The sequence below is a fragment of the Dermacentor andersoni genome, chromosome 2 (genome assembly GCF_023375885.2).
Source record: "Dermacentor andersoni chromosome 2, qqDerAnde1_hic_scaffold, whole genome shotgun sequence".
Lineage (NCBI taxonomy): Eukaryota > Metazoa > Arthropoda > Arachnida > Ixodida > Ixodidae > Dermacentor > Dermacentor andersoni.
This window is the reverse complement of record NC_092815.1, coordinates 160,665,310-160,688,157: the sequence shown is the minus strand read 5'-3', so window position 1 is coordinate 160,688,157 and position 22,848 is coordinate 160,665,310. Positions and strand designations below refer to the sequence as shown.

Genomic DNA, 22,848 nt, shown 5'->3' with positions numbered 1-22,848 from the left:
TGAGAATCCTGCACTGGTTATAAAAAGGTCAGCATCCCTGTTCGAGGAAGTTAAAGTATCTACAGCCAAGGTAATGTACACTTTATAACACCAATTTAGGTATACGTCCTCATCTCCCTTTTCTTAATTTGCTGCAACATGCTAACAGTTAATGAGCTCAATTAAACAAGCTGGACCACTCCGAGTGACAGCATGTTGGCAGGACCACCAGTTTGATTCACGCGAGAATATTTTTATTGCAGTAAGACTAAAAACATGTAATTAATTTAAGCACAAATAAGCTGCCCTTGCATGGTTACGTGCACAGTTGAAATTATTTGAGAGACAAAAATCATCCGGTTGTTTTACTTCGGCTAATAATGGCCACAGTTTTCCATCGAACTAATAGCCCTACGCTGAAGAGTAAAAAGAAATTATAGTAATTAAACCTACTTTTAACTCAGTGTTATGACATCCTGGTTTTCAAGACTGCTATCACACACGATCCCTCACTAACACCTTATTTTATCTTTGATTTTACAGCAGCGAGTCAAAACACAAAAGCCCATGGTTATCTTGGAAGGCAAAATAAACTCACCCTTGTGGCATCAGGACCACATATTAAAGGAACATCTCAGGCTGCCATGTAACCATAAAACAAGAGTTGTGCAATTATTGCAATTATCATGATGTAGTTATCGTGATATGATAATGAGAGCTTGCTAATGATTATTTATTGCTAAGTGATATTGATGCCACCTTGTTTATGTTGTGTATTATCACAGAGTAGAGGAGTGATCAACACATCATGACAAGTATCTTAGGCACGGTAGCCACGTATTGCTGCAACCACTTGATTTCCTTAAAACGAAGAGAAATGCTTGCTGTGGCTTGCACAAAAATCCAAGTGACAATAAATTGGTATGATTGTGGCAAATGGAGGCTGCGACGGTCACACATTGCACACTCAAAATGAGCAGTCACTGATCTTGCTACAATGCAAAGACGAAAGAGCGAGGCTTCTGTCCATTGCCAAAAAAGAAAATGCAGACCAGATTTTACGCCCATGCTACATCCACTGAAGAAATGGTGTTTAAAGATATGCACACCGTATGTGCATATGAAAACACATATGACGTAGCAGACAGTACGCGGCGCAATCCACACTCTCTGTGGTTCGGTTAGTGCCCGACAGGCGGTGGCTCTGCTCGATCCCGTGGCCAATACTTTTGACAAAAGGCTGTACCAATCATGTCTTTCACAAATGCGCCAGTGTCCCACTTACTGCACACTGTGGTAAGTGGCGCCAAACATATTTATGTTCTTCATATGGCCATGGCATACCACTCTTTATATACTGCATAAGTTGCCAAAGAAATGGGTAAATCTTCATGTGGATTGGCAAGAAAAACATTGCCACACCCTTTCATGAAAGATGGAAACTCTGCCCCCTCCCACTAAATAAAGAAGCAAATGAAGAGTTGATTAGCATTCATTCTAAGAGGCCAGTGATGAAAGATGGGAATTGCAGTTCAGTCATGAACAAATGAAAAATCTTTTTGGAAGAACTTATAACACTGAACCCAAGATATAACAAAACTGCTGATCAACAAGCACATTTAGGCTTGCAAATGATGTGTCACTATAAGAATTATGTGAATGTGGAAATGACGCATCAAGACAATGACAGCTTGAAAAGCAATAAATTTCTTCATTTAGAACATAAATATGTACACATACATACGGCGAAGAGTGATCACACATACACACAACGATGGTCAAATAAAGTCAGCATCGGTCAAGGTCACTCGCAGCAGAGAGAGCCGTTCATTCTGCCATGTGTTTGGCACTTCAGTACAAATCATACGAGACATAGTGTACTATGCATTACATCATCACATAAAAGACTGAAACATGAGAAAGAATAAAACGAACATGTTAAAAGTGCCAACGACGTATAGCTTAAACGTTAGTATAGTCACAACCATCATCAGTCCAGTTCAATGCACATACGTATACTTCTTTTTGCAACACTTCAAGCTTTCAGAGAATGCCTTCGCGCAAGCAAAATACTAACTCATGACTTTGTTTTTCCTGCTACCCCTCCCTCACTTGTGCATTTTTGATAGCCAAAGTAAACACCGAGCTGCTTTATAAGCACATACACAACAAAACATATACATGAGCATCCACGCATGTATACGAAAAGAAACCAGACATTTACAACAGCTTTGAAGTTGCAGTTACAACAATAATAACACACTGCTAACTTGAAATGCTTACTAAACCTATCTAAAGAATGAAGGTACACTAGCGTGAAAAATGTTGCAAGTCCTAATAAATAGCACGTCAAACACGTATACTGCCTAAATGGTCAATTTACAGCATCAACCACGCACGCGGTGAAAACACAAGAAGGAAGAATGGCTTTTGCCACTGACATGAAAATGAGTAGAAAACTGTAATTGGAGAAGATATTAAAAAACGGTGACAGTGCTTTAGATTAATAAATAATTAAAATGTGGACTACAAATCTAAGCGGCTAGATACAGTGCTACATGAACTCATCTGTCTGCTGCCAGCATAAATTAAGTCACGTAGAAAATGCCATTGTTAAAACAACACACGTGACTGTCAACTTAATAGAGAAACGGGCCAGAGAAAAGCAACAACTTCACTGTGCATCTAGGAAAACTCGAGGACTGGCAGTAGAAAAAGAAATAAAGAAGGCTGAAGAGTGGTTAACAGTACCACTTATTTACTTCTTCAGGAATGTGACTAAACGAACAAAAAATGAGTCGAAATAATATGATGCTTAGTGCAGTAATAAATAGTAATAGCAGTTGAACCTCAGTATAACGACGCCACATCAGACACGAAAAATACCTTCATTATATCCGATATCCATTACAAGCCTATACAGCCGACACATTCATTACACTTCAATAACGGCGAGAGACATTTGAGATTGACTTCGTTATAACCAGTAATTAGTTAAGCATGTCTGTGTTCGCTGCACTAAGGTTCAACTGTAGCTGCAGATGCATTGCTGGGAAAGCTCCCCTACGCAAATAAATGAAAATGCAGGTAACATGCCCAGTGTGTCAGGTTCTGCACAGCTTCTAATGCAAAACGTGAACATAAACGTGTGTGTGAACAATAGCGCACGTGTATTAATCTATTCAGCAGGTGTCTTAAAAGCTACCTTATGTAACAGCATGAGTTAAAAAAGAATGTGCACATAAATGATGCATCATCAAGTAAAAACACAGAAAATTTGGCAAAAAACTGTGACCTCTTGAACAAAATATGTGGGTAAAAGGAGCCAATGTATTGATGAGCACTTATCTCCATCATGCTAAAAATGAGTAGCATTTGGACCACTTCGAAATGAAGACTCTGAACACATATAAATGCATTTCAATGGGCAGAGGGCCAAGAAGCACAGGTGAAATACTTTTTTTAAATAATGTACACGATGAGGCCACAAAATATCATGTGAAAACATCACATATTACAATACCGTGAAGAACTCTGCTGTTGATAAGCTTTCTGCCTCAGTTAACCTGAGCACAAGAAAGCTGTAAATTGGGAATTTTCATTGTTGCTACGCAACTGACATAAGCATTTGAACCTGATTAAGTCGTATTTGCAGAAATTAATATAATCCACCTCCTGGAGACAATGAACACTAATATAGGAAATTATCCGACTAACTGAATCAAATACCGCAGTCTGTCGTGTTTGTATAATGGATGTTCTTCTGCAGGAAGACCAGCAACTCAAGTTCAAAGTGATTAAGTAACAGTGGCGCTAGCCTTTTGTTTGCATAGAGCTGAAGATTTTACAGAACACCAAAGAAGTATAAATTATATTAGGAAGTGAAGATGATCAAGCGGTGGTTGGTGAATTATTCTGCTAAATAATGATAGCGAAAGCACTGTGCTGTTAAATGGCATTGCCAGTCTAAGCACTTTGTGCACCAACTTATGGACTTTCATTCATGGCTAATGTCAGGTAAAATAAAAATACCTTAGATTTTGTTGCTATACTTTGTCATAAGAATGTTATCTTGTACTGACAAATTTTGCAACAGAGGAGACCAAGATGTTTGTATCACGTGTCTGTGTTCAGTTACGATGGACATGCTGTAATTCAGTAATTTTTCTAACAAATCACAAGGAATGGAAACCGATAACTGGGAGCTTGAAATGTTCTTGAAACTTTCACATGTACACAATCTAGAGTGGTGAAAAAACAGTGATGAGAATGCATTAATCAATATGCTCTGTCCTATAGAAGGTATCGAAGGCTATGCCATTTTGCACTGACTACACCTCTTTAGACAGACAATGGTGTTCTTTGTCTCTCCTCCACAACCCAATAAAAACAGATTTTGAATGTTTCAAAGCTAGCGCTTGCCAGCTAATTGAGATTTCTCAACATCTCAATTGGGTGATAGGAAAAACATTAATAGTAAGATTTTAAAAACTTCATGTCAACGGAAGGGGAGGAGCCCACGCTTTGTGACTCAATTCACATTATTACGTCACCGCATAGAATGTTCGGTATACCTCTGGTAGGGTAATGTTCTATGACTGCTAAGTATATGCTTTAATGTAAGAATTATGAGAATGATGAGACAAATGTGCATTAAATGCAAAATCCCGATTCTTAAACAACAAATTATAACTTGCCGAGCACAGCTATCACCTGCTTTTCAGCTAACCTTGCTCCTGCCACATGAATAACACTGACAGAAATGTGCAAATGAACTTTAAAACATTATTGAGAGAACATTATTGGTCTTAAGCAACCATGTTTAGGAGACGGTATGTTACCTAGCTAGCAACCATTTCACAATGGCTGTGCAATGAGGTCCGGAAGGACTTCATGATAACTTGTGACGACCCTCATCTAGCAATGCCCTACTCTTCTTCTGGACAAACACTACAGGCATACAGAAAGTACTAAACATAAGATGCTCACAACAACTTCAATTTGATTAGTCAGGCTTAGCTCTCATCTGGATACTTGAACACTGCAAGCAACTTAAGTTATTGTTAGATTTATTTCTTGTAAGTGGCTCACCATTTGTAAAAAAATTGTTCCCCAGCACATTTTGGAGGACCGATTTCTCCACCAGCAAAATAGTCTTGTGAAGTTCAGTGCCCCCAATTTATTCTGAAATTTCAACATGGAACGGGACTGCGAAGAATTGAGCTCTTGGAAATGGTGTCAGTGACAGACGTTTTTCTAACGAATAGCATACTGCTTTGTAGCCAGGATACCATAAGCTAAAGGAATTAAAGTAATGACTTAATTATTTGTGTAAATAAAATGTTGCTGTGGTTACAGCAGAACAATGAAGTAAGTTACAGGTCAGGCACTTAAAAATTACATAATGTTTCATGAAGAACATCACACGCACCCAAGATATCCTAGAAATGCCAACATAAGAACTTGAAACATCTTCGCTGCTTCATTGTACAAACAATTAAACTGGAGCCCCGAAGAGACATAATTTCCTTTCTTTCTGTGCAAGAGTGAAATGTCAAGTGCAGATAAATTAGATCAACACCAGGTCGGTCTACTTTACAAAAGAATGACTGCGACACCCTACTGCACAGCACAACTAAGTTTAGGGTGTCAAGTGTTCGAAGTCCTGTATAAAAGCACAAACGTGCAGCATATGCCAAACAAAACTGAAAAATTGCTAAAGCAGAATGACACAGAGTGGATGCTCATTGTTAGTAATGGCTAGCATGCCACTTCACAGTCGTGAGAAAGCCAGACAAATGACGCCAAATATCTTTCAGTTACAAGGTCCTGTAAAGATGGTGCTATAGCTTACACAGCCATAACACAAATTGTGTGGTATGGTTCTGACTTTCGATTCTGCATGTATTACGAGTGAAAAAACGAAAAAAAGGAATATGAAAATTTAGCTACATGTGCTACTTATTCTGCTACGGACAAAGAAGCATGCCACTGTGACGATTATGGCCTACATTTTTTTTTTCAGTCTTCAATTCGTTCGAGTTTGCAACTGGTAGCAATTACAAACCATAGGGCCATTCCACTTCGGAGAGTTCACAATTTGTGACAGGTGCCACTGTTCTTTTCCACACAGGTTCATCCGCGATGTGCGTCCATGTCCAAAGAAAATATCGAAGAATAAAACGAGTAGGCTACAGTCACACAATACCAGCTTGGACACGCGTCAGTCCCATCACCGTGCAAGTCTCGATCACGCCTTTGACAAGTGTCCACACCTAAACTTGACCCCTGGGTCATGCCAGAGCCAGAAAGCACGCCGCACTGTGCGCTGTAGTTTCCACGGCTGTGCACGACTTGTGCACACACTGAGCCACAACAAAATGCTTCACGCTTGACAGACAAGCGACAGCAGAAATCCAGATGTCTCAACCATGCTGCATCACAGTCACGAAAACTCGACACATGAGAGTCACTTTGCACAGATGTTGTGCAACGTTCTCTTTTCTTCGTTTCTATTTCCCACTCAGGCACTAGCAGCAGGCGGGCAGTGCAGCCGCCAAGTAGAAGAAGAGGTGTAGGATCAGGAACGAACGTCAGACGCTGCTGCTCAGACATTTCTTGAGCAATAGAGCGATGACCAGGAGCCATAGAGGGACACCACACAGCACACGGTGTGCAGAGCTGGTGTGCGGTGTCACAGGGTGCTTGGGCACTGTGCCGGACGTTGGTAGCGAGCCGGTGAAGAAAATGTCGGGGGTTGTCGATGTCGGCGCTGGCTCGTACTCGTCATCGCCACTTCCACTCCCACTTCCACTGCCCATGTCATCGAGGTCAGCTGTAACGAACAACCACACAAGCTTGCTTAAGCATGGGAAACTGGTCGTGCCCTTTCTAAGTTGCTCCGTACATTTGGAGGAATTTTCCAGGCAAAGCAAATTTTTCAGAGCAACTAATTTTCTTTGACTGCATTTGACGCTGGGCGCTCCCACATTCTGTCTGTCACACATAAATCCGTGTCAAGCACAACTGTACTGAATTTCACATGCAAGCCAGCGTCTGAACACTGTACAAAAACAAATGAAGTGGGGATTTCATTAACAACAGGGAGATTGTCACAATAGTTCAATTACTTTGACATAACAAATGAGAAGAAAGGGGGTTAACCGAGGGGCCCGATTTTTATTTTGTCATATCATAAGAAGCCAACAAACACTGACACCAAGGACAACATAGGGGAAATTACTTGTGCTTAATAAATTAAATAAAGAAACGATAAATTAATAGAAATTGGTAGAGCATCGCACGCGAGATACGAAGGTTGTGGGATCGTTCCCCACCTGCGGCAAGTTTTTTTTCATCCACTTTCGTTTACATTAATTTACCGTTTCTTTATTTCATTTATCAAGCACAAGTAATTTCCCCTATGTTGTCCTTGGTGTCAGTGTTTGTTGGCTTCTTATGATTTGACATAACAGAATAATATACAGAGTTCTATGCTCTCAACTCACCATAGGTCTGTCCAGAATACACTACAATATAAACTGCCATATATGACCTTTACTGCTTCCTTGGTTAACTAAGCAGACTTAGCATAGAAGAAGTAGTTTATTGACCGGAAAAGGGAGAGAGGTCGGCCAGAAAGTGCAGTATCAATACTCCTTTAAATACTCCCAACAGTCTCAAAACATTAAAGTAGCAAGAAAGATTACCAGTGATTACCATATTTCTTTGAACCTAATATTGGTGCTATACTGCTAAGCTGCAGGCTGTGTTTGATACTGTGACTATTCTTGCAGTAAAAGTTATCCCAAGGTGGCATTAGCGAGCAACTCCAAGACAGTGGAAACCAACACAAAATTTTATGGAAGCGAACATACACCTTCATTTTGTTCATTCTGTAATCAATGTACTAACATTGGTTACAGGTAGTACTAACAATACTTACTATACTCGGGTACAGCTTTAGAAAAAGGGTGCGTTCACTCCTCGAAGGTGGATGAACACAAGCCTTCACCAATAAGCGTGCACTCTAGACTGAAGTCACGAGCCGGACAGCTGGTGACCCCGCTGATGGAGATGATGGCCGCCCGCGCTTCAAACTGGGCCGAGTTGCGTCAGTCGTGTGCGTCTGTCCCTCATCAGAGTGAATTCCCAAGCTGTTTATGGTGGTCGAACATGCCGGAAATATTATTGCGAGCTTACGATGCACCATTCGTTCTGCATGCATTTATTCTGAGCCGTGATCTGGCAACATAAGATTGCAGCAAGCATCCCTGACGCTGCGCTACGCTTCGTCTGAAAACAGGACCCATGATGACACACTGCTAGACACAAACATCCTGCATGTTTGTTCCAAGGCATTTTGTTTTGTGAAGTTACTGCGAGTCTGGTGCCTACTGTTGGCAGCAGGAACTCATGTTGTGTGTTGCGGTACAAAAAAAAAAAAAAAAACAATTGAAAAGGAATGAAAGAAAACCTATCACATTCCTGAATATGAGTTTGTGAAAACATAAAACCAATAGAAAATATAGATATTGCGCTATTTAAAACCGAGAGTAGTTATTTAAAATGATGAATGAAGCATTTTTTGTACCTTTCCTGCCTCGATCGTCTTCTCGCCCCAGGTATGTAATGGTTTCAATAAGGCATTATTTTAAGTACTTGTTAAATAGCAATAGAATCATTTTAAGCTCAGGAAACGAGTAGCAAATGTGCTGTATACATGTAAACCAGCGCAAAAGCCTTGCAGAGCTGCTCTTTCTATTTTATTCCCGTTCAATAAAGCTAAAAAGCAGACGACGCCCAGCGTTGTAGAAGGCACAGGGTTATTTTTCTCTCACGGTAGCATTCCAATCACGACTCTACTAATCTACTCTAATCATCTAATCAATAATACTAATACTACCAATACTAATCAAGCTCTACCAAACCAGTCATCAAATTACAAAAGTATTTATACAGAGAATTACGCATTCTAGAAGTACAGATTTTTGAGCGGGACTATTTTAGTCGCAGAGGCAATCGGCTGTCGCGCTTCAATCATCTAGGCGAGGCCACCCCTTTTTTCTAAAGTTGTACCCGACTATATTCATAATCATCTAATACACGCTTTGTTTAATGCCAGTTTGGAAACTATAAGTTATGAAGAGCTAGTGAAGCAGAACCTCTGTGCAGTACATGCTTTCTTGCTTGGTTTCAACCTGCGCGTTACGTTAGTAACAAGATATTAGTGAGAACTCTTATCAATGTACCACAAAAGCAAGTTGTTGCAAAATCCAAGCAGGGGCACACCCACCGCTGCTAATGCTGGCAGCAAGGTTCTGCTTCAGTGGCAAAATGCCAGGAACTAAAGCAGCAGACTCGACAAAATTATGCAGCCACTAACCGGTGTCTTGCCACTGGACATCATGCCCTCCATAGGCCAGGTTCAACTTGTTGGTGATGATCTTGAGAGTGAGTATGAGCTGGTTGATAACCACGTTGCTACTTGTGTACTCTGTGCCACCACCCCTGTGGTGGCCGTTGTGTGGCTGCTGCTGAAACTGCTGGTGCGAACCTCGAGTTTTGCCTCCCGGAACTGTGTGGTTTCCTCCCTCAGACCTGAACAAATGACAACACATGCTGCATGTAACAAATGCACGAATGCACGCAGGCGCTAAGCTCCTAAAACAGACTCTACATTCGAGAACCTGCCATTAATGTCGGAGCTTAATGAGCAGAAGTTTTTAAGTGTAAGTAATTTTTGGAAGTTGGCTTCCAAAACAAAAGGCAAGTTCCGTATTTGCACCTGTAAGGACTGCACTTTCTAAAAAGTTTTGCAATGTGCGCGCCTTACATGAAGCAAGCTTATGGCTTCTCACTGAAGCCTCGAACTGTGATCTGACAACTATGCAGAATAATGCAACCACTGGCGGTCGACTATGAACACTTTTAATCAATAATCCTCGTCACGTCTGCTGCCCTCATTGTTTCACAAGCTCACCTCATTTGTGACCTCCCCAAGCTTGTCCTTTGTCCTGTTTAAGATTCCAATTACCTTTAAGCTCTTGACAACTGACAACGGTCACTAGCAAAACCGCACACCACGTACACTTTTTGCAGCTATGCACTCTTCAAGCACCGAAAACTACACCACAGCTAAAGAGCAGGCCACAGCTCAGCCAATAGTGCACCGGAGTTATGCTGCATGGCCCAATCGGATATTGCAATAATGACAATCATGTCATCATCAGATGGACAGTAGCAGTAATAGTGACATTTAGTAACAATTTGTGCATGTCGGCCTGTATGCGACATAGCTTCCGAGATCATTGCTTGGCACACGCTAGCCCAATCTCGGAGGCCCTGTGCGCGGGTACACGCATTTGAATATTTTTTTTCACAATTTTCACGCTGTAGGCCTTACATGAGGGTGAGCATTACATGAGTAATTATGATATTAGCAGCCTACGATTATAAACAATTAGTGTCATCTCCTCTGATCTCGGCAGGGCATGAAGGATGACAGCACTGTGAAAATGCACAGTCGAACACAACAGTACTGATGTGGATTTTCTCAATGGGGACTATGATTGGAGGCAACTACATGATTGTGAGCATACAACATCACTTGTATGCTTACAATCTAATACACAATGTCACAAAGTGCTTAGAACTGAAAAAGAAAATAAAGGCTAAGAATGATAACGAAGAAGACGGACACAAGTCACTATAATGAAAGAGTGTGCAAACTAGGTTTTAAAGAATGCATGCAAATATGAAAAGTAAGCTGCTTTCTCTTAAGTCCTACAGTTCCAATTTCCCTCATCTTGCACTGTTTCACAAAGATGAACTGACATAAACTTGGGACAACTTTCAGTTTTGCTAAACTCTCCATTGATGCATTGATATATTTTTTCTACCATGCCGATTGGAAATATGTCCCTTCAGCGCTCACTTTGCACGACTCAGTCCATCCCAGCACTCCTCCTCGGGAGGTGGGGATTGTGCCGAAGGCTGGCGGCACATGCGATCGGGCAGCTGGGACCACATTGAACGGGTGGCACGAAGCTGCTTTTTGATGCCCTGCACCAGCCGGTCCATGCTGGTCCCCGCTGCGGTGGTTGGCCTCATTGCGGGCTGCTGGCCGCCTCCGGTGCCTCCAAACTTCAGCGTCTCGAAGTGCAGCTCCTGGCCACTGCCACGGCGGGCCAGACGAAGCGTGCCACACTTGTCATATAGCTGCGCAGCAGGGGGCAGGGAAGAGAGAAAAAATGCACATGCATTTTTGCAACTCCTAATATGCACACAAAAGACATTTGCATGCACCATCATTATTAGAAGCTTTAGAGGGCTCTTAAGCTACCCTAAGCTTGAAGGTGAGCAAGCTGTTTCCGCCTCATCTTCAGAACTGCTGAACACATCAGAACTGCTGATGTGTTCCTCGTATATAGACACATCAACAGATTTTACCTTGGTGACATCACACGCGTGACCCTGTTGGCATCACAACATGTTATGAAGCGACGAAAAAAGCTCAGAATTTTTTTTTTTAATTATCAGAGGTGGTTTGGGGACCCCTTACTAAGACAAAAGTACATTTTCATGATGCGTGTCCCTGCACCGTGAAATATGGAGATTTGCAGTGCACTGGTTAAACAAGAACACGCATTTTGAACTGCTCAATTTCAGCCAACTTGGATAGGATGTGAAAAAAAAAATAATTTCAAGCCATGCATGGTCTGCAATCTACTGGAAAATATTTAACATCATTTTATTAGTTTCAATGGTGCAATTTTCCATGGGTTTCTTCCAACATGAAAGAATGTGCAGAATTTTATGTGTTATCAAAGCAACATGCTGACGTGATGTTACTGGCAAAGACGTGAAACAAGTGGATGCCCAAATGTTTGCATGATTAATATGAACTGCATTGCCCTCGGATACTATGGCACGATGGTGAATTCCGGGGACTGCTGGTGCATCTTGTTTGTGAGTTCCAGAAGGCAACAGCCAACTTCTCCATGACCCTGCAAAGATGCTGTAAGCTAATAACTATGTATGTGTTTACTAGGAATGCGATGTGATTCAGTAATACTGCTGCAGAAAATACTTTTGCTTACATGAAGCACCAATGTTCGTGATGCTGAACAGTCATTGCCCACACAATGATCAAAAACTAAAGAAAGAAATTGGCAGTTTTGGCCAAAGGCAAAGCATTGAAAGTTACAGCATGGTTTAGGATTGCGCTGAAGGCGTCTCAGAAAGCTGGTATGATAAGGAGCCCTGCCAGTAGGATTGCATGCATTGTATCTCGATGGCACGTAAAATGAGACTGAAGGAAAACTGCCACGGTTTGTCAGCACCAAAAGAAGGGATTAGATAGATTTAGCTCGAGGTTTACTGTCCACTAGGGTATGCGCCATGATGTGATATGCACAAGGCTGCTCAGCCGAAATGCTGATCTGTGTGCGCACATGCATGCATTGATGTTGTTATTTCTGCTATGAGAAAAAGAGCAGCCGTCACCATTACCGGGTGACTGCATCTCTTTCTTTTATTTTCATTTCAATAAAAGATAACAAGAAAAAAAAGATGTAACAGCACTGTGATGGTGCTAGCACGCCTCGAGCATCTGCATCATTGCTATGGCAATAAAATGAAATTTGCAACAGCCCATTTCTTTTCATTCTTGTTGTCTATGATCAGGGTGCCCAGAAAGCGAGCACCACTATAATTGAGTCAAGTGCTGTTGACTGCACGTGCATTAACTGCAAACTGTATCTATCAGCCGCCAGACTGAGAAAGCATTCCTACTGCAGATTTACAGCAAGTGATTAATTTCGATGCTGTGGCACATTTCTCGCAAATAGCGACACTTCTGTGGAAAAATATTTCGTGGCAAGAAACACCAGCAAGTTTTCTTCGTGTCTGTTTCGCCACTGGCAAAGTTAGCATTCACTGAAATCTCACAATTAACATGAAAAATGCCTTATTATAATTGGTCAGCTTGATGACGGACACACAGTAATTGCGAAAAGAAAAAGGAAAGGGAAGGCTTGATAAGCCAACAGCAAAGTATCAGTCACCCAAAAGGCAACATAGCCTCTCTATGTAAAGTGACCAGAAATTGGTTCAGGAAGTAACATTCATAATTAACACAAATAGTGATAGTTAAATTTGACAGGAACAGTAAATCAGGACGCCAGTGGTTTGACTGTAACACACAGTTTGCTCACCGTTTGCAGAATAGTTGCCCTGTTCTCCTGGAAATCCATGATGGCTTCGGATATCTTCACTCCTATTGGGTTTACAACCGACTCAATGTTGAAGGAACTTTCCAAACGGTTTGCCAGGTTCATGAGGGCATCTGCAGAGAATGAAACCATTTGTGAGGCAGATATTCCACCATAGTGGTGCCATTCAACGCCCTAACCATGCAACATGATCACTAAATAAAAGTTTGCAAAAACCTGTTAATTTTTCCCGAGCATCTCCAGCCTAACCAGAAGCTCTTACTCACAGGCACATATGTAATTTTTCATTTGAAAGAAAAGGGTTAAATGCCATTTGGCCTCCATAAGCCAATTCCAGATCTCAACACTTTCAACTTTGATTGTCACAGGCCGTCTTGAAGATTGTTTGTGCTAGGGGCTTTCGGAGGACAAGCACGGATGAGTTAGAGCTGTGATAGCCATCAATTACTCACAAAATGTTGAGAGAGAGAGAATAAAGTGCTCTGCACTACAGGTAACATTGTGAACTTTGGACAAAAGTACTTGGTTAGAACAGAACAGTGCAGAGGAGCAGTGCAAGGTCAATAATCTATCAGTGATGCTTGTTATTATCAGGCTTTTCTTTTTTTTCCCCAACTTGCTTTTTCACAATGAGTGAATGGTAGCAGTACAATGTTACTGGTTGATTGATTACTGGGGTTTAGTATCCCGAAGCTGGTGTTGTTGGCTACGAAGGATGCAGTGGTGAAGGTCTCTAGACTAAGTTTGACCACGTGGGGCTCTTAAACATGTGCCCAAATCTATGCACATGGGCATTTTTGTATCTGCGCCCATTGAAATGCAGCTAGTGTGGTTGGAAATCAAACCCTTACACTCTGAAGCAAAACACCACGGCCACTGAGCCACCATGGATGGTGTCATAGTGCTGCTACCTGTGCCACCAGCCAGGGCAGCCAAAGAGCTGCTGAGCCACTGGCAGCAACGTACATATTTAATAACGGGGAAACAGCTGAGGACAGCTTGTGGATTTCGAAAAAAATTCACTCAATGATGTTTTGCTTACACCAATGCATACATGTCCCCAATTATTGATTCAGTCGAAACCTCAGCAGTCATGGAGGCATTACGGAATCAGGGTGTAGATGAGCCATATGTAAAAATACTGGAAGATATCTATAGCGGCTCCACAGCCACCGTAGTCCTCCACAAAGAAAGCAACAAAATCCCTATAAAGAAAGGCGTCAGACAGGGAGATACGATATCTCCAATGCTATTCACAGCATGTTTACAGGAGGTATTCAGAGGCCTGGAGTGGGAAGAATTGGGGATAAAAGTCGATGGAGAATACCTTAGCAACTTGCGATTCGCTGATGATATTGCCTTGCTTAGTAACTCAGGAGACCAATTGCAATGCATGCTCACTGACCTGGAGAGGCAAAGCAGAAGGGTGGGTCTGAAAATTAATCTGCAGAAAACCAAAGTACTGTTTAACAGTCTCGGAAGAGAACAGCAGTTTACGATAGGTAGCGAAACACTGGAAGTGGTAAGGGAATACATCTACTTAGGGCAGGTAGTGACCACGGATCCGGATCATGAGACTGAAATAACCAGAAGAATAAGAATGGGTTGGGGTGCGTTTGGCAGGCATTCTCAAATCATGAACAGTAGGTTGCCACTATCCCTCAAAAGGAAAGTGTACGACAGCTGTGTGTTACCAGTACTCACATATGGGGCAGAAACCTGGAGGCTTACGAAAAGGGTTCTGCTGAAATTGAGAACGACGCAACGAGCTATGGAAAGAAGAATGATGGGTGTAACGTTAAGGGATAAGAAAAGAGCAGATTGGGTGAGGCAACAAACGCGGGTAAACGACATCTTAGTTGAAATCAAGAAAAAGAAATGGGCATGGGCCGGACATGTAATGAGGAGGGAAGATAACCGATGGTCACTAAGAGCTACGGACTGGATTCCAAGAGAAGGGAAGCGTAGCAGGGGGCGGCAGAGAGTTAGGTGGGCAGATGACATTAAGACGTTTGCAGGGACAACATGGCCACAATTAGTACATGACCGGGGTAGTTGGAGAAGTATGGGAGAGGCCTTTGCCCTGCAGTGGGCGTAACTAGGCTGATGATGATGATGATGATGACTCTGACCGGTCATATTCAACATGCCGCAGTTACACAATGAAACAGAATAGTGGTGTCGGACAAATATATATGGTGTCATGCCTGCCATCTCTAGGACATTGCTTGCTGTTTCAGTTTTACATTGGCTTCCAAATGAATTGTTGGAAGTGTGCCTGTGTGCCTCAAAATCATGAGGCACATTGCGAAATATAATTTGTCCCCATCCCACGTATGCTTGTATCAAACAATAATGGGCACCCACATGAAACAGAGCACCAGTGCAGGAAAGCTACACATTAACAAGCATGGAAGGGCTGCGCACCTGTCAGAACGTACTATGTCTGTGGTACTTCGAGGCTCATTCCATTACTAATATGATACAATAGTCCTCAAGAGCATTAGTCGATACACAGAGAAGTCATATCTTTGCATAAAAACAAGATGTACTTCAAAAAGAATTAGAGATGTTATCTGTTCATATATGTGTCACTGACAAAAAAATCACTGACAAGTCAAGGATGCTAGAAAGGCTTTTCCCCCCAAAAAAATGTCTGATGTACCTGCCAGATGTTTGTGTGTGCTTCCAGAAATAGCTCCTTTGCAGATGCCACAGTCATAAAGAGGAGGTGTGCAGTTACTTGGCAATAATGAGCATATCACACCACTTGCACAAACAGCCAAAATCGCGGAGTGTGAGGACGAATAGATATCTTGCAGCACAAATTGGTTCCTCTAATAGAAAATTTGGACAGGGAACTTACTGACCTCCTATATGAAGTACAACATAACTTTTGCAACAAGGAAGTGTCTAAGGAAACCAAAGTTGAAGACATGGATACAAAGGGAGGAGAAAGGAAGAGTAGGGATATGCTGGCCATATGTATACATGTTCCCTTTGTGGGGCACTTGTCACTGCGATGTTGACCTGTCGCCGACTATAGTGGCTGCAAGGGGGGAAGGGGGAAAATCTACAATGGGATGAGGTCACATGTCTAGAACAGGGTCTTGTACTGACCAATGAATAAGCCCCACTCGCTGTCGAGTTCCATGTGGTGGGCCAGACAACCACGCATGACACTGTGGCAGTATGACGAGCAGGGCTTCAGGTTTGGTAGGCCATGGCAGTGTGGGCAGTAGCTCATCTTCATGAGTGCATGGCTGCAGTTGGCAGAAGGGCCGACCTGCAATGCAATCACAAGGAATGGCTCTGTGATGTTTGGTACAGCACAGCATGTGCTAATCACAATCATAAAGACAACTGAAATGCATTTGTTTTAGGGAGTTTCACAGTGAACAAGTCAATACTGTACGATGTGCAGATAACACTCTTTCCAAAAGGAGAAAGCTGCAATCTGTTTAGCTTTATCAGTAATTGTCTTTCTGAGGATTTATGACTTAGTATTTTGCACGGTATTTCAATTCATGCAATTTTTACTTATTTAATTCTGGCATATGGAGCAAGGAAATGATAACTAGCATGTTGACACATTTTTTGCAAATCGAGTTCTGGCATATTGGGCAAGGAAGTGACTGGTATCATACATTTTATCATAATTAATTAGCTTTAGTTGATATTGTGCATATTGCATATTTATCACATCATCTTTACTGTGAGGAGATGAGGGTAGCCCTGATATGATATACCAAATAATGGTAATCATCATCATTAGCACAATTTATGTTAAATATGCAGGACGAAGGCCTTTTTCATCAATTTCCAATTACTCCTGCCTTGCGTCAGCATTATACGCTTGTAAATTTCCTGATGTAATCACACCACCTATTGGAAGCACTGTCAAGGATGACAGTACTTCCCCTGCATTAATAAACCATCGGTTCTATGTCCTATGCCTTACGTGGCCTGCCCGATTCCATTTATTCCTCTTAATCTGAACTAGAACATCGGCTGCCCTTGTTTTCTCTCTGATCTCCACTGTTGTCTTCATGTCTCTTAAAGTTGCAGATAACATCAGTACATAATTCAGAGGAGGCTCTCTTTGTACATGTAGGTTGAGAAATGAGCCAACTTCGTGTCTGTGTGAGATCAGAATGGCAAATCGGTGTCCCACACTGTGTGGAGCTCATTCAGAGCATGTGCATTCACTGCAAGAGCCATGAAGGAGTCAGGGGCAAGGGGTAAGGATAAGCTGCAGGGCTTATCGGCTCCAGATAGTGTGACAGCGGGCTTCTACAATTGGCCGCAAATAGCGACCCCTACATTTCCGCGCATCCATGAAACATTGGACACGCGTGTCTGCTTATCTGCGCTAAGTGCAGCACTGCCCGAATAGGAGTATTTGCTGGCGCTTCTCAATAGTCTGCCATCGAGTAAGGAACAGCCCATGCTTTCATGTCCCTCTCGCCACGTGTAAAGATCGATGGCAAGAGAGAAAGAGACAAAGAGATGAAAAAGCACCATCAAGATAACGCGGTTGAGGACGAATGAAGCACACGGCAATTCTTGGAACGTTTGCAGCCAAAAACTCCACGTGACCGCTGAAGGTTTCGTTTTTTTTTTTCTTTCTTTCTTTCCTTCCTTCCTTCCTTCCTTTCTTTCTTTCTTTCTTTCTTTCTTTCTTTCTTTTTACATATCCTTTATTGTGGCGCTCCCTTCTACAGTCGCACAAGTTTCTACAACGAACGGGGCCCCGTCGGCGTCGGTGGCGGGAAATACGAAACCAAACAGAAGTAAGTCAGCGTCGGTAGCGGGAAATACGAAACCACATACAAGTGAGTACGCCTGCTGCTTTACAGACAGGTCTGGAACTCGAGCATGCACCTAAGCAATCATTGCATCAAGTTTAGTTGAACCTTGTTTAGCCTCAACGCGAACGAAATGAAACGGGGGGGAGGGGAGCACGCTTCGTTTTTAGATAGGACGGCTCGGCAGGCACGTGGCCTCGGTAACTGCACTGCGTGTGGCTTACGCGCCGGCTAAACGCATGAATATCCAGGCACAAGGCCGGCGGCAGTGTGGGTATTATGCTGGCTCCCGCAGGCGATCGCGCCACCGAGCACTGTGTAATCGAAGGTAGACACGCGGTGGTAATTGACGAAATCGAGACCATTCGTGAAAAGGAGCAGTCCTATTCCAGGTATGCATCAGGCCAGGAAAAATGCTCAACTGTCTTGAACTGGAGAATGCTTTCATTTCAATTTGTGACCCCTAATCGAAAAAAAAAAAAAAAAGCCCCGGCTGTTATGCCACATCGCAAGTGACCGGAGGCGGGATTCCTAGTTCGGCTGGTCAGTTTCACCGGTTTTACCTTTACCTGCACGCGGACGATATTACGAATGTGCGGCGGCGCTGCAGTCATTCTGAATGTGTACAAGAAGAAGAAAAAAAAAATAAAACGATTACCACCCCATTGAGCTTTGCATAGCATAGCATAGCATAGTAAAGCATAGCGGAATATTCATTCCATGGTACCCTATAGATGATGTTAAAGGTGAGGATATATGACTGTGTGGGCGTAAATAGAGTAGTTTCATAAAACAGAAAAGGCACGAAGGTATTTACGCATACGGGCGTTGTCAGCACTCCATTTGCTTGAAAGCGTACTTTCTAAAAAAAAATTTTACGCCTCGGACAAGAATCGCCATTCCTTTCCTTTCTATACACAAATTCCTTTCTATACACTGGGCTGGCCGCTTTCTTATCACGGACGCTATGTTACGCTGGCATGCGTGTGCCTGGCGCATAGCGTTGAAGAGAAGAAAGACGGCGATTATTTTCAGAGAACGAGATAAGCCCTAAAGGGTGCAACTTTTTCTTTGTATACGTGCATATGGCATACCGTTCGTGGAAGAACGGAGTAATAACAAGCGCTCATTCGTACCTCCATGACGCTCTGTATGACGTCTCTGCCGACGGCCAGCGCCTGGACGAAGGTCCGCGTGGCCACGAAGGATCGCTTCACCTCGAGCGTCAGCTTCTGGGGCACGTCGCCGAAGGGGCGCAGCTCGTCGCGGTAGTCGCTGACGCACTGCAGGTAGCGCTCGCTGAGCGCGTACTGCATGTTCATCACCTGGAACATCTTGCGGTACAGCTCGAGGAAGAAGCCGTCCAGCGCGTCCACCAGGTCGACGCCGCCGGTGCGGTAGTACTTCTCCAGCTGGTCGAACATGTCGTGGAAGATGTACGAGTTGGTGTCGTACTGCATGCCGTACGTGCGCAGGAACATGCCGTGGAAGTCCTTCTTGGACGTCTTCAGCAGCTCCTTGAAGAACTCTGCGCAGCAGTCGCGAGCAGAGAGAGAGAGAGCGCTTAATTAGAACCGCGTCGATTAGCACTCATATAGGCTGTGTCAGCTAACGTCAGCCGAGCTGTTCAACGAAAAAGAAGACCTAAATAACATGGTGCAAGATACGGTTTTAAGATCTACGTTCGTTCATCAGACCTATATATGAGGACCGACCACGATCGTGCACGGTAAAGTTCTAATATGGCGATTGTGGTTCGTTCGGTTTACTGTCCCGAAACGATTCATGGGCTATGACGAACGCTGCACTGGAGGGGTCCAGATTAATTATGGCCGCCCGAGTTTCTTTAACGTGCGCTCAACGCTCGGTACACGAGCGCTTTTGTTTACCACCTCCACCGAAATGCGGCAGCCGTGCCTGAAAGTCAAACCGGCGACCTAGTTCCCAGCTGCAGGGATGACATGGCGACCAAACATTTTTTTTTTCAATTTTTGTTGAACGTTCCAAACCTTAACATAGGCGATGACGCTTTGCTTAAAGGGACACTAAAGCAAAACAATAAATCAGTTTAGACTAATTAAGCATTGTTTGAGAACCCTACAGGCACTCATTAAAAAAAATAGTTTGATTATTAGATGAGAAAATGAAGGTCCAAGTATCAGTATTTGAATTTCGCGGCCAAACCCCAGCCCCGGTACGTCAGCGTGACGTCAGGGATTCCAAAGTATGTTTTCGCATTTGTTGGCTGAATAAAAGTTCCCGAAACTTGCCATGTTTAATATTTGGTTCCTTTAGAACGCAATGTAGTCAATCTGTACCACTATATATAATTAGTAGGCCCTAGAACATGCCATCAAAATCCAAGACGTCACAGCCCCCAGGTGCGGGAACTTAAGTAGGCGTCGCCACACGTATTTCGTATTTGCGCTTTTTCTGGCTTACCAAACGTCTTATCGTTGTAAGAGCGGTGTTTTTGGTGTTGTAGAACGGTAATTTACTGATGCAGAAGGAATCATTTTTCACTTTAGTGTCGCTTTAAGCACAATGCGACCTGTGTGCGACATAGCTACAGTGCTTTGTGACAACAGTCCGGGTGGTTACTGTTGCCGCAGTAGGTTGCGCCGAGACGGAGGAATCCTCGTCTTGGAGAAGAATCAAAGGCAACCAAAGACGCAGCAGCTCGTGGCTGCACACGAACTCGACAGTTTCGCGCGCACAATGACATGCACATCAACGGTTCATTAGGTTGGGCACACGGAACAGGGTCCGGCACATAGCAAACTTATTGCGGCTTGTGCGTCACACGAATTGATTTAGCCTACGGCGCCCTCCTCTCAAGGGTGGTCTTTTCTTCCCTCTATGCACAAGAGCTATGCGCATTCACTTGCTGCCCCCCGCACGCGCGAGCGTGCGTGCGTGTGTGTGTGTGTGTGTGTGTGTGTGTGTGTGTGTGTGTGTGTGTGTGTGTGTGTGTGTGTGTGTGTGTGTGTGTGTGTGTTACTCCTCTTAGCATATCCTTTGCATCTTTCGCCCTTGTGAACCAGAACTTGGGGGAGGGCGGCTCCCGACGAGTGATCTGTCGGCCGTCAGTGACGCGCGCGCGAGAACTTTTTTAATACCGGCCGGCGCCCCTCGTCACAGCTGCCGGGGCCCTCCCTCCTCCACCCATCCTTTGCTGGGACGAAACGGCAGCGGCTGCCAGCGAGACAGCTCGAAGAGTGCTGCGCCTCTGGTTCTTTGTTTACCCATCGGCCGGGAGAACACGGCCGTTCGCGCCTTGGCCAGTCAGCCAGCAGGGCGGGCCCCGACCGCCGGAGGGCGAAGCAAAACAAAGCCCGCGGGCGCGAAGAATGAGCGCCTTCAGGCACCGTGCTCGGACCCCAGATGGCGAGGCCTGAACGCCGATGTGTAGTAGTATAGTGGTACAGCCCATGTTCTATTACGTGTAGTATATACGCCCCCAAGGATATATATACTAAGGCACACGAGCACGTACGTATATATACTGGCGAGTTTCTGCGTGCACACTTCTCTCTCTCCCTCTCCCTCCCTCCCATCTCTCTCTCTCTCTCTCTCTCTCTCTCTCTCTCTCTCTCTCTCGGGACGTTTCTTTCTGACAGCGTCCCGAGCACGTACATACACAGAAATGCCGCCGCAGGAATGTACCCAATGTCAGAACCATTCGCACGCTTGATGGCCGAGGTCCTCGCTTTTGGTGCAGCCAATAGCACTGGCAAAAGTTCGCCCCCCTGCCACCTGCCTCTCTCTCCCTCTATACACACACACTGCGGGAAAAGTCGCGGACGAACTATGAATCTTGCTTAAGCGTTATGTGTACCTATTTGGCATCTAATGGCCCCTTTGTTTTCGCTCCCCCTGACATCTAAAACTTCCCACTCCTGGCTCCCGCGAGGACCAAATGATGATGATTATGATGTCCCGAAGGAACCAGCGCCGACGACCGTGTGTTCTCCTTGCCAGTCGTGCCATTGGCGGTGCCAGCTGAGCTCACATCATTGCGTGTGCGGCGTGTACTGCATGTTTTCTGCTCCTTCTCACGACCGTAGCGGCGGACGGCGCAATCCTTGCTCGAGAGCGAGGGAGAAGAGAAAACTGGAATTCAGTTGATGGAGAACGTTTTTCAATAGTGATATCTCATATAGTACATCGGTCTCTAACTTACTCCCCCAAGTGGCCTTTCCACAGACATGTCACGGGGCTTGCGAAGAAATATCAAGCAAAATTCGGGAGCGAGGTAGCGAAAAGTTTTAATTCCGCAATTCAGTCAACTTGTGGTAGCGTAATCCGCGGGGCGTTATTATCGAGCAGGTCAGTATGCACACCCCTACACAAGAACCAGCACTTTACCTGTAGCCCTCGCCCTGCGCTATACACCTGCTCTGGGGATTTTCCCCATCTTACGCACACACCGTGTGGGGATTCCCCGTATAGTCCAAGAATCCCGCGTACGTCTCCTGAATCTGGATCACTCCCCACAGAGTAAAGTGCTCCCTCTCATTCAGGGTTAAGTTCGTCTGTAATGTTTCTATACGCTCACAGACCTCAAGCAAAAGTGCAGTACAGGGGCTGAAATTCCAACAAAGCTATCAATCCCTCTCTCTGTCTACGACTTGTTGCACCTGCATTCCCCTTTCTTACTCTATCGTCTGCATTTCTTAATTTCTCCTTGGTTTTTCAATATTTCTCCGCCGAAGTGCAGATATCATTGGAGGGGTAATATACTATACCTACATTTGTTTTACTCTGCATTCGTAGAGTCCTTTTAAAGGGCCACAATATAGACAAATTGTTTCACCTGTATTTGT

The 22,848-nt window shown here is 43.9% G+C and overlaps 1 protein-coding gene across 1 annotated transcript in view; it reads right to left on the bottom strand.

Moving 5' to 3' along the window:
* Positions 1-1,670: 1,670 nt before the first annotated feature.
* Positions 1,671-22,848, bottom strand: part of LOC126540523 (glypican-6-like) — a 154,885-nt gene continuing 133,707 nt past the window's right edge. Inside the window, exons 3-8 of the mRNA XM_050187337.3 lie at positions 19,159-19,550; positions 16,335-16,500; positions 13,197-13,327; positions 10,916-11,199; positions 9,365-9,579; positions 1,671-6,814 (exon numbers count right to left, since the gene is read on the bottom strand). Coding sequence (XP_050043294.1) covers positions 6,573-6,814; positions 9,365-9,579; positions 10,916-11,199; positions 13,197-13,327; positions 16,335-16,500; positions 19,159-19,550 — 1,430 coding nt within the window. The 3' untranslated portion in view covers positions 1,671-6,572. The remainder of the gene's footprint in view (positions 6,815-9,364; positions 9,580-10,915; positions 11,200-13,196; positions 13,328-16,334; positions 16,501-19,158; positions 19,551-22,848) is intronic.